This window comes from Schistocerca piceifrons, chromosome 8, assembly GCF_021461385.2.
Source record: "Schistocerca piceifrons isolate TAMUIC-IGC-003096 chromosome 8, iqSchPice1.1, whole genome shotgun sequence".
Lineage (NCBI taxonomy): Eukaryota > Metazoa > Arthropoda > Insecta > Orthoptera > Acrididae > Schistocerca > Schistocerca piceifrons.
The window spans coordinates 9942864-9955959 of NC_060145.1; the positions used below are offsets into that span (position 1 = coordinate 9942864).

At 40.5% G+C, this 13096-nt stretch overlaps 1 protein-coding gene across 1 annotated transcript; it reads left to right on the forward strand.

The window, feature by feature from the left end:
* Window positions 1-2135: 2135 nt before the first annotated feature.
* LOC124711803 lies at window positions 2136-4826 on the forward strand. Its single transcript, XM_047242025.1, has 2 exons — window positions 2136-4153; window positions 4425-4826. The coding sequence occupies exons 1-2, from the start codon at window positions 3835-3837 to the stop codon at window positions 4763-4765; spliced, it is 660 nt and encodes a 219-aa protein (XP_047097981.1). The 5' UTR covers window positions 2136-3834; the 3' UTR covers window positions 4766-4826.
* Window positions 4827-13096: the final 8270 nt, after the last annotated feature.

Here is a 13096-nt window from a genome sequence, read left to right on the forward strand (position 1 = left end):
CTTGGCACAGTGTTACACTGTCCGGGTTATCTGGATACTTCCCACTAACACCAACCTGTCAGAACTCCGGAGATGGGAACTTGCCCTTCAGCATATCCTTTCTTCTCGCTATCCGCCAGGCCTCAATCTCCGCTAATTTCTAATTTCAATTTGCCGCCGCTCATACCTCACCTGTCTTTCAACTTCATCTTTGCCTCTGTACATCCGCCCCGACTGACATCTCTGCCCAAACTCTTTGCCTTTACAAATGTCTGCTTGTGTCTGTGTATGTGTGGATGGATATGTGTGTGTGTGCGAGTGTATACCTGTCCTTTTTTCCCCCTAAGGTAAGTCTTTCCGCTCCCGGGATTGGAATGACTCCTTACCCTCTCCCTTAAAACCCATATCCTTTTGTCTTTCCTTCTCCTTCCCTCTTTCCTGACGAGGCAACCATTGGTTGCGAAAGCTAGAATTTTGTGTGTATGTTTGTGTTTGTTTGTGTGTCTATCGACCTGCCAGCGCTTTTGTTCGGTAAGTCACCTCATCTTTGTGTATATATATATACACTCCGGGAAATTGAAATAAGAACACCGTGAATTCATTGTCCCAGGAAGGGGAAACTTTATTGACACATTCCTGGGGTCAGATACATCACATGATCACACTGACAGAACCACAGGCACATAGACACAGGCAACAGAGCATGCACAATGTCGGCACTAGTACAGTGTATATCCACCTTTCGCAGCAATGCAGGCTGCTATTCTCCCATGGAGACGATCGTAGAGCTGCTGGATGTAGTCCTGTGGAACGGCTTGCCATGCCATTTCCACCTGGCGCCTCAGTTGGACCAGCGTTCGTGCTGGACGTGCAGACCGCGTGAGACGCCGCTTCATCCAGTCCCAAACATGCTCAATGGGCGACAGATCCGGAGATCTTGCTGGCCAGGGTAGTTGACTTACACCTTCTAGAGCACGTTGGGTGGCACGGGATACATGCGGACGTGCATTGTCCTGTTGGAACAGCAAGTTCCCTTGCCGGTCTAGGAATGGTAGAACGATGGGTTCGATGACGGTTTGGATGTACCTTGCACTATTCAGTGTCCCCTCGACGATCACCAGTGGTGTACGGCCAGTGTAGAAGATCGCTCCCCACACCATGATACCGGGTGTTGGCCCTGTGTGCCTCGGTCGTATGCAGCCCTGATTGTGGCGCTCACCTGCACGGCGCCAAACACGCATACGACCACCATTGGCACCAAGGCAGAAGCGACTCTCATCGTTGAAGGCGACACGTCTCCATTCGTCCCTCCATTCACGCCTGTCGCGATACTACTGGAGGCGGGCTGCACGATGTTGGGGCGCGAGCGGAAGACAGCCTAACGGTGTGCGGGACCATAGCCCAGCTTCATGGAGACGGTTGCGAATGGTCCTCGCCGATACCCCAGGAGCAACAGTGTCCCTAATTTGCTGGGAAGTGGCGGTGCGGTCCCCTACGGCACTGCGTAGGATCCTACGGTCTTGGCGTGCATCCGTGCGTCGCTGCGGTCCGGTCCCAGGTCGACGGGCACGTGCACCTTCCGCCGACCACTGGCGACAACATCGATGTACTGTGGAGACCTCACGCCCCACGTGTTGAGAAATTCGGCGGTACGTCCACCCGGCCTCCCGCATGCCCACTATACGCCCTCGCTCAAAGTCCGTCAACTGCACATACGGTTCACGTCCACGCTGTCGCGGCATGCTACCAGTGTTAAAGACTGCGATGGAGCTCCGTATGCCACAGCAAACTGGCTGACACTGACGGCGGCGGTGCACAAATGCTGCGCAGCTAGCGCCATTCGACGGCCAACACCGCGGTTCCTGGTGTGTCCGCTGTGCCGTGCGTGTGATCATTGCTTGTACAGCCCTCTCGCAGTGTCCGGAGCAAGTATGGTGGGTCTGACACACCGGTGTCAATGTGTTCTTTTTTCCATTTCCAGGAGTATATATATATATATATATATATATATATATATATATATATATATATATATATATATATATATATATATATATATATATATATAGATATAGATATATTTTCCCACGTGGAATGTTTCCCTCTATTATATTCATATATATATATATATATATATATATATGACCAATCTACAAATGCATATGGTGCTGTCTGATAAAATAGGAAGCTAAAAAGGGAAGGAAAGAAAGGAAAAAGGTACAGTACAGTTCATCTGATATTTTAGCGGAATCTAACTGCAACAAAACATATCCAGATTCTGACAACCTGCTGCATAGAGTAGCTGATAACTAGAAGAAACTGTAAAACAGGAAAGATAAATAAAGTGCAGTGACATGGAAGGTCAGTGGAGACTGCTCAGTTGAGACTGCTGCACATTTGTAACAAAGGAAGCAGTGAAACATGACTAAAAGTACTTGAGTCTTCTAGGGTGTACTCACTGTGATAGAAGGGCCTTAAGTGACCCATGTGTGAAGTGAATTATGACTATGCAGTCTACTGAGTCTACTAAGCACTTTGTCAATGCTATTAATAAAATAGTACCTTACCATGGGATTGTATTTTTGTGCACTCGAGGACCCAACTGTTAGAATGTTCATTACTTATATTGTCAGTTTTGTAACATTAACCAGTATGAGTTCTCACAGTTAACAAAACTGGTGAAGAGAGTATTTGTATCTCATTAGAGCTGTGGAAAGTAACATGGTTGCACAATTCTTCAAACCATGGCAATGCAACCATCAACATGTGTTACAATGATTAAGAACCGAAACCACCAATGGCTCTTGTCTGTCGGTCATAATTACCGCAGCAATTAAGAGTCTGGAATTCTTCCAACATCTTGAGTACTTTCTTAAACACTGACTGCCATGTAGATGCTGCTGGCCACAGCAGAACCACATGCCTACTTCGTGTTGTTGCTGTCGGGCACAGCAGAGCCTCGCACCTGATTCCATGGGCTTAGTCTGGCTGTGAGACATCCATCACTAAGCATGTGGCAGTCAATGTGTTAAAGCCCATTTTATTCCAATTCAGTTATCCTACCTCCCCTCACTCCTCTTCTCCTAGAACCATTACAGTAACCAGATTTTGGAAAAAAATTGTCTCCAGTTAACTGCACACTTCAGTAGCCAGACTACAACCTTGCTTGAAGTTTAAGTTTTTAATAGTTCAGAAATCAATGTAATCATTTGCTGTGTGCCTTGGTAGTAGCTAACTGTAGCTTAAGCCAAATATGCAGGTGCATCTGCTGTAAGCACTGTATGAAGAGGAATTATCTGCGACTGTGTATCCCATTTAAGGAGATTCAGAAAGATGTGCTAACAATACCTGACCCCTCTTCAAGAAGCATCCAAAGTGTGCAGGGAACAAATAGTTGCAAGAACAGGCACTTTTCAAAGCTTAAAGGTCTTCAGTCTCCTAACTACCCAGAGTACAATAGCCTTACTTTTCTTGTCACAAGCTGTGGCACAAGTAGAATGTGATTATCCTTTTATTCACATTGTGTTATGTAAATTCCATCATGAACAACTTTCTGGGATGTAAAATGAGTCAAGTTATACATTGGGTTGTATGAATAAAAACGAGAACATTCTCCGGAGTTGATACTCAGAGCAAAAGAACATTCTCAAAGAAAGTTCTCAGTTTCGTATGAATAAAAACTAGGAAGCATAATCTCTGACCCTGGAGTACTTTCTCTCTACCTCCCCTCCTTACTGAGTAAGTTCTCAGCAAAGAGATTAAAATCCAACATCTTTGGTTCTCAGTTTGTTTCGTTTGCGACTTTGCGTGTGTTTTGTGTTAGCGAAAGTTTTCTGAAATTGTTTCTGTGCCGAAATGGAAGACTCAGAATTAGCGTTTGTTAACATTATTAAAGATTACCCCGCAATTATCGGCAAATCACAAGCTCCGGCCGCAAGAAGAGAGAAAGCGGATTGTCTTAAAGAAGTGCAACACCGTTATATGGTTAATTTCGGGAAAGAAATAACGGACGTGCAGATAATGAAGAAACTGCACAATATGAAATCCCGTATCAAGGCGAAAACGGATGTGAATAAGACGGGAAACATCAAGATTTCCCTGAAAAATTGGGAGCAGATATTTTTAAAGTTTTTGGACGGAGATGACTGCAACCCAACTATCCACAGAGTTCCTGGTAAGTCCCATACTTTTCCATTTTTTAATTACGCGCTTAATGCTTTGAAATTGTGATTCAGACAAATACGTATTTTTAACATGTGAAAATGAAACAGTTTGGTAAATTTCGTCTACTATATCACCACTTTTCAGTAAAAGTATCACAGTGTACTATGCATGAAATTGGACAAACCTCTCCCACATTTCTGGGTAAACATGTTTGGTATATTTACTAACTAGAAACTGAATCCTGACACACTACTATTACTTTTTTTTTAAATTTTCATTAGGAGCTTGTGCAGTAGGTGGTGGTTCCACCTCTATCATTACATCACCAAGGAATTCGGAGGTAGCTGACACAGACTGCATGTATGAACAAGAGTCAATTTTGCAGCTACCACTAATTGTTCCAGCCGACCATACGGATCTCGTGGGCCCCGAAGTCGTCGTATCTTCACAATCGCCTGCTTCGTGGCATGAGTGTGTGCTTAAACATCGGCGATTAAACATGGAAACGGATGAGACACGTAATTTGTCTACTCCAGAGCTGCAAAGGCTGGTGCTATTGTATCAATTGGACATACTCAAACGAAGGCAGCAGAAATTGATGCGCGAAGAAGACAAACAATAAAATGTGTAGTGTCTTATTTACATAATGAATTTTATTAATAAAAACATCTTTTTAAAGTGAATGTTCATTTTCATTCCTTATTTACCAAATTCCATATCTTCTTACAAAAATTATTCAGTACAAATGTCTTTTCAATGAAACAATAAGAGTAATATAATCCAATCTGAAATGTTTAAAAAAGTGTATGCTCTTATTTTGTTGTGTCTGGCCAGTATCTTCACCACATCCTTGAAACAATTTCTGGTAAAGTAAAGCAAAAAGAGTAATTTGTTTTTATTTTAAATGCTGCAGGTTTTACACTTGCCCCAAACAAACTTACTGGAACCTATTTATTTATTTAAGCTGTAACCTTGTTTTTGCCATCACACTAGATCAACTAAACTGGCCTTCCTGTGCACATGGACACCAGAATACCTGATGTGCTGGATTTGTAGGTCTACTGAGTTTGTGTGAGATATATTTTATTTTTTATTTACGTCTACTATATTTTTAAACCACGTTTCCTTTTATAAAATATGACACACAACTGTAAAAATTGTCGCCATTTCAATTAAAGTACAGTATGTGAACCATTGTTTGACTGACAACAATGTTGAACCTGATAATTCGTCCTGCAGCCAATGGATGTAGCAGTGTTTAAGAGTGTGAAATCCACTTGGGACCAAAAGTTAACTCGTCACCAGACACATCATCAAGGGGTAAAAATTAGCAAACGTGACTTTTCCAATCTCCTCACTGCTGTATGGAATGAAACACCACCTGAATTGTTGAAAAGTGGTTTTCAAAAAGCAGGAATATTCCCTTACAGTAAAGAAGTAATTGATAAAACGATAATGCAGCCATGGACTGTGTGGAAGCTACGTCCCTAACAGAAAGTTGCTCAGATTTTTGGGAAGCTTCCAGCTGAACAACATCCAGAATTTTATAGGCCTACATCTACTGAGCCCTGCAGTTCTCCCAGTATCAGAGTTCTTTCTCAACCATTCCCGAGCTAACCAATGTTTCATTATGTTCTGGAACTTCTGATTTGTCATTTGAAAGCTTATTATTGGAAACAGTCTGACAGTGTAGTCCCACTGGTAAAACAAAGAAGAAAAGTATTGCACCAGGAGCTGAAGTTATCACTTTTCAAGATGCCATCTATAAAGAAAAAGATTTTAAAGGAAACAAGAATAATAAGGAGAAAGCAAAACAAAAAAAGCATTACTGGCATAAAAAAGGGCTTGGTAATGAAAAGTAAATCTTCCACACAAAGTGCTGTTACTTTATCCGAAATGGCATCTCAGAATGTTATAGAAAAAAAATCCCTGATTGCTCATGTGGGTAACAAGGAAAAAAGACTGGAAGTTGAATCAAAAAGTGAAGAATGTGAAACTGAAGGAGGCCTACCTTTAACAAGTAGTGATGAAGAAAATGGGACCATAATAACAATGGACAATCTCAGGAAAGAAATGATAAACTGTGAAGAAGAAGAGGCAAACTTTTTTGAAGCCAAAGATAAAATTACAGTTGGAAACTACGTTCTGGTAGCTTTTGCAACAAAATGTAAGAAAGTTCATTTTACTGGCAAAGTTACCAAAATTAGTGATTTAGGAGATCCAGAAGTGATTTTCCTCAGATGCAAAAATAAGACAAAGCATGGCACCACATCCTACTGGCCTGATAGAAGAGATGAGACAGAAGTTCCATCCTCTGATGTCATTTCAGTGCTGCCTGAGCCTACTTTGGGTCACAAGGGATACCTGACATTTGGTGTTACGTTTGATTCATACAACGTTCAGTGACTAAATAATAGTTAGGGCCTAAGTGTGAATATAATAAGTTGAATTAGGGCAGTTTAGCATTAAATACAAATTGCCTACAACTTTAGTTCAATTTCCATGAAAAATAATAGAAAGTGAACTTATAAAGTGAATTTCTCTTGAAGCTACATATTTTATTATTTTTGTTAAATTGCCTAGTAAAGAAAAAAAATTACTTTTGTAGAATTTAAACTAATAAATTACTGGCCTAAAACAAAAATAAATCATCTATGATGCATTCTGTTTCAGTGTTTTATGGTTTAGGCTAACACTTATTTTTTAGTTTAGCTAACATTTTCTGTGTATTTCATAATATACAAAGAGATATGTGCTAAAAAGTTCATATCTTGAGTAAAATTTAAGATATTTTAATAATTTAAAAACCTTCAAATTCAGTAAAAATTGGGTAATCAGGTCACTTATCCCAAGTCTCTTTTACAATGCTCTGTATGGGTACAACAATGCGGGGTTACACTTGCCCCGAACCATGGGGAAAGTGTAATCTCACAACACAAAATTTTGAAAACAATTATTTGACCATATTATTATTATTATTATTTTTTTCAAAAACAAAATGTGTATTGTTTAAAAGACAGTAAGTCAAACTTTAAGCATGAGAAATTTCAAAATCATATCTTCAATAACAAGTTGGAAATTTGGTGTCAAAGTTGAACTATGCCAAAACGTGGTTACACTTACCCCACTTCACCCTAACTTGTTTGTATTTTAAATGCTGCAGGTTAGACAGTTGTGCACTTATTCACTGTAGCACGTGGCAAATACCTTCTCCACATCCTTGGAACAATTTTGGTAAAGTAAAATAATAACTTGTGCCATCAATCTGCTGAAGTTACAGTACAGAAATTACAGTAAGGTTCCAGCAGTTCATGTTAACCTGTTGTGTCCAAAGCTATTTACAGTAGTATCTCTGTTCCAAATAGTTACATGTTAAACAATTTTTGTTGAAAGTAAAATCTATGAAAAAAAAAAAAAAAAAAAAAAAAAAAAAAAAAAAAAAAAAAAAAAAAAAAAAAAAAAAAAAAAAAAAACAACACTTAACAGCATTTTATTACGTAACATCAGAGCACTGGGAATAATTACAAAAAATATCAAATTGGGTTTAATTATTCAATGTTTGGGCAGACACCCATACATTACAGTTGTCGTATTACATTTACAATTTCCCGTCTCCTATTTGTTCCACGTACACGTACGTTTGCTGCTTCCTCTTCTCCCAGTACTGGAAGATTGTTGTCGTCATCACTAGGTGCCTCAAAATCCTCATCCCCTATATGTTTTGCTACGTTGTGCAAAACAAAACAGGCTACTATCACACTGGGGATTTTTGTTTGGGCAAGCCTTATTTTATTTTGCAGAATTGGGAAACGCCTTTTCACCTGTCCAAAGCACTGTTCGATTATCACCCTTTCCTTAGAGTGAAGTCTGTTGTATGCCCTCTCATCAGGTGTTTCTGGATTTTGAAATGGTGTCATTAACCACGTCTCCTAAAATTAGGGCGTTGCACTGGTTCTCACGCAATATACGATAGACATCGGAGTTTCTCCATATCCTAGCATCATGTACAGACCCTGGCCATGAAGCATCAACACTCGTAAACATTTCACTGTTGTCACACGTCGCCTGCACGTTTATTGATGGAAAGCCCTTTCGATTGACATATTCGTCTCCATGTGAAGAAGGTTTCATTATAGGTATGTGAGGGCAGTCTAGGGCCCCTACCGCACATGGAATCTTGTAGCTCGATTGCCATTTAACTTTCGCTGTTTCTAGTTCGTTAATATTTCTCGGAAATCTGATCCACAACGGTGCTTTCCTGTTGACCTGTTGCAGAACATAACAAAATGTTAGTGATACTGTAGTCTGGTGTACTCCCAAATCTTCTCCTACACCTATCTGAAAACCTGGATCCGCTAAATAGCGCAAAAATATTTTCATTTTGCATTCATTGGAAAGGGCGCCTCCTCTTCTTTCATGATTTTCCGGAAGAAAGTGATTCGCCAGCCAATTAATGTTTTGACTGTTAAATCTATACAAACTTCTACAGTTCCTTTCTTCTGTGTTCCTGCGTACTACGTATATCTTTTTTTGCCTTTCAAGAAACATAAATTCCGCCATTTTCGCTAAAAACACTCGGTAACGCTTAATCACAACACAACCCAACACAACTCACTCAGCTCGAAGTATGCTATGGAGCTCACTCATAAAAACAGAGAATGTTCTCCGCTTGTGAGAAACTTCTTTGGCTTTATTCGTACGAAATCGGAGAATATACTTTGCTTTGAGCAACTTCCCCCACCCTTCAACCCACACTGAGAACATACTCGGGTGAAGTATATTCTCAGACTCGCTTTATTCATGCCAACCAGAGAACTTTCTCCGAACTTCTGAGTATAAAGTATATTCTCTGTTTTATTCATACAACCGATTATGTGTGTGCCTGTCAACACGTTGACTGCTACGAGGTTGCTGGCAGACACAGCAGAGCCTGATGCCTGACACTGTATGCCCACTGGCAGCCTTGTGGCAGTCGACATGTTATCGGATAGAAGCAACTTCTGTAAAATACACTGACTTTGATCTTAGCAAAATGATGAATATGATAGCTGGATTATTCACGTATGGATGTCGGAGGAAAAACAGGCATTTTGAGAAAGAGCCACTGTTCTTCCGCCTGTACTACTTAGCTGCTGTTCTCATCTAATATTTTAAACAAAGCATTTACGTAACTTAACACCTGTCTATGTACTGGAGAAGTTAGGATCTATCTGATATTTGTTATGCAGAATTAGCATTCCTGAGCCCAAGTTTTCTGATGAACTGTAAGAGGAGTGGCAATGAGGTGTTTTCACTTTCTCCAATCATGGGATTTTCAGTTTGCAGCCTGATGTCAAATGGCAACTTAGTATATACTTTTGCATCGGAAAATAAAACTTCATTGGAATCCTAGAGATGACTCCATTATGGAAACTCTTTCTATTTCTCGTATTGTGATTGTGAGTTACCGAGTTCATGTACATTCACAAATACCGTTATAGAGTACTCCTATCTGATTGGAAGTATCCAGACACCTATTAGTGGATGTAATATGGGATATGTTCGCCATTGTCCATTATTCTGACTTGAACTCTGCTGGGAATGCTTTTCATGAGGTGTCCGAATGTTTGTGGAGGAATGAAAGGTGAAAATCTGAGGGTGCAAGGTCAGGTGAATAAGATGTGTGCAGAATGGCTTCCTGTGAGCTGAAACCAGAGTACGTAATGATGTTGAAGATTGTAGTCTGGAGTGAAATTGACATTCTAACTCATCCGAAAGATGTTCTGTTTGGTTCAGGTCGGAACTCTGTGGAGGCCAATCTATTTCATGAACATCATTGTCCAAAAACCTTTGCTTACAGATGCTTCTTTATAATAGAGTGCATTACTATGCAGCCATTGTCCCCGTATTGCTCCTCTACAGCAGTGTTCTTTCAACCTGTAGGTCGTGACCCCCTGGGAGGTCGCAAAGCCTTGCTCAGCGGTCGCAGGGAAAAAAAAAAAAAAAAAAAAAAAAAAAAAACACCTTGTCCATTTTATGCTCCCTCAGAGCGAAGACAGTAATCACATCTGTACTCGCTGGTGTACTTGGACAACTGAGTGTAGTGACTGAAAACGCGCGACTATGCTCCGTCTGACCTCTTCTCGCCCTCACACCTCTACCGCGGCAAACAATATAATTATATCTGTACCCACAGAACACTGCGACCTGTTTTCAGATTGCACTTGCTTTCTTGCTCAGTATAGTATCAATATAAAGAAAATTAAATACGTTGGCTTTGAAATCACTGACATACTTCTATTATGGTTCTGGCGTTCGCCAGAATATTTTTACTTGGAAACTAAAAAGTATTTAGTTTTTTCTTAAGGGGACCATAATCTAACACGGAAAAACACCCTTATACCACATAATCACCCCCTCTGGACTGCACTGTTGGCACTACACATGATGGCAGGTACTGCGCTGACATTCGCTAAACCCAAACCATTGCACTGGATTTCCACAGTGTATGGTGTTTCCAGCCATCCACTATTGAGTGTCGTCGCTCTTTACACCACCTCAAGTGTCGCTTAACATCAATTACAGAAATGTGTGGCTTTTGAGGAGCTGCTCAACCATCGTAACCCATTCTTTAACTCCCTAGGAACAGTCATTGTGCACTTTGGAACTCATGAGTGGTTCCTTCCGCTGGTTTCATGCAATTTTTTACAACTATCCTTCGCAGTGCTCCATGGTCCTGACTGTCTGCCTAGTCTTGATTTAGCTACGGTTGTTCTGTCATGTTTCCACTTCACAAACAGTCAACTTGGGCATCCTTAGAAGATTCGAGATGTCCCCGATCGATGCGTTATTCAGGTGACAGCCAGTGACTAGTCCACATTTGAAGTCACTTAGCTCTCCTGATGGACCCATTCTGTTGTTACTGCAGAAGACTCACCACATCTTTTTATACTGGCAGGTCTGCTGCTCATGAGATCTAGTGATCAGTTCTGCATTATATAGGGGTGTCCGCCTACTTTTTATCAGATAGTGTATTGACATAAAAGTATAAGAATCCCTAGGTTCCTGAAGAGGTTTGTACAGGATACTTATCAACTTTTCACAGAATTCTTATTGCATGGTCCTGAAGAATAAGTATTAGCTGCAGTGCGCCGGAAGATTATGCCACACAGCAGAACTAAGTGAAAGTAACTAGCAATCCTTTCTGCAGGCTGAAACAGTGAGACAGATTTCTGCATGCAAAGCAGGCAGAACTAGCTTTTGGTTAATGTAGTCACGTACATCAACTTTTATTTATGAAGATGCCCAGGAACTTTACAATGTAGCCTCTTATGTGTATGGCCATTGATTATGTGGTTCATGTGAGCCATATTTAGCACCAACTCAAAAAAAATTCCACACAAGAATTGGGTTGGTGCACAAGTTTGTAGCTTTTTTCCGTAAGTTTAATAAACACATCAGATACATGTAATAGAAAATTTAGTCATCACTAATACATTCTCCTTCGCAATTTACAACATTCTACCAGTGCTGCGGTAACTTTTCAATTCTATGACTGTAGAAATGTAGTTTTGAGGCAAAGTACTTGTGCCCTGGTTGGAGCACATTTTCATCCAGAAAAGAAATTCCTTGAAGGTCATTCAATAAAGAGTAGAAAAGATGAAAATCTTGAGGGCGCAAGATCAGGTATATAAGGTGTGTGCGGAATGGCTTCCCAACCCAGCTCCTGAATAGTGGTTTTTGCCAGTCTAGCAATATGCGTGCGGGTGTTATTGCGGAGTAGCATCACTCCGTGTAGACTTCCTGGTTGTTGTTCTTGGATTGCATCTGAAAAATGTCGTGGTTGTTAACAATTATTGTCAGCAGTGATGGTTACATCTCGGGGAAGCAATTCATAGTATATCACACTGTCACTGTTCTACCAGATGCATAACATCATTTTTCGTAGATGCGCATCAGTCTACAGGACGTTGCTGCTTTGTTCGGGCTCAACCATTCCTTTCTTTCCCTTATTTTTGCGTAAAGACACCATTTCTCCTCACCAGTAACAATATTGGATAGGAATGGTTAGTGATGTTCATGAGCCAACTGATGAGGAGCACACAGAGATGCACATAGGGTCACCTGCAGATTTTTGCAAGTTTGGCTGAGAACATGGGGTACCCATACATCAGATTTTTGAACCTGCATGCAAATATCGCACAATGGTGGAATGATCACAGTTCACTACAAATTTGCCAGTTCTTGAGTACACTGGCTCATTGTGGATTTATGCATTTAAATGATCATCAAACCCCGAAGGTCTTCCTGAACATGGAGAGTCATTAATGTCAAAACAATCCTCCTTAAAATGAGAAAACCGTTTTCGTGCTGTGCACTGTCCAGTGGCATTATCCCCATACATGAGGCAATGTTTCTGGCTGCCTCCCCTGCCATCACCCCTCTACTGAACTCAAACAGAAGAATATGTTGGTAATGTTCTGATCTCTCTATTTGGCACTCCATTTTCTAGTGTCCACAGCTCCACTCGCTATCTCCAAATGACAATATATAAACTCAAATAGAAAGGGTGAACTACAAATAAAAAATGACAGTTGATAAATAAACCCATAGCAACCAAAATGCCAACAAGCAAAACAAAAATGCTATGAACTTATGCATCAACCTAATAAAAGCAATCACCTCAACATCACATAGCAAAATTCAAAGTCCTGAGCCCCTGCATATGAGTAGCATTTCAGTATTCCCTAGATATTTTCCAGGCTCTAAAACACTAGGTAAATTATTTATCCTTCTCCACATTTTAGAACAAAATTAAAATTATATAGGTGCAACTGTCACCTTAATGAACAGACCTATTACCAATCGAGTCGCTCGACCCCTTATGCTCTCTAGTCTCATTCAACATCCAAAGGATTCTTACAAAGTAAATTCACAATGGTCTCTCACACAGTAACAGTTAACACTGTTTCCA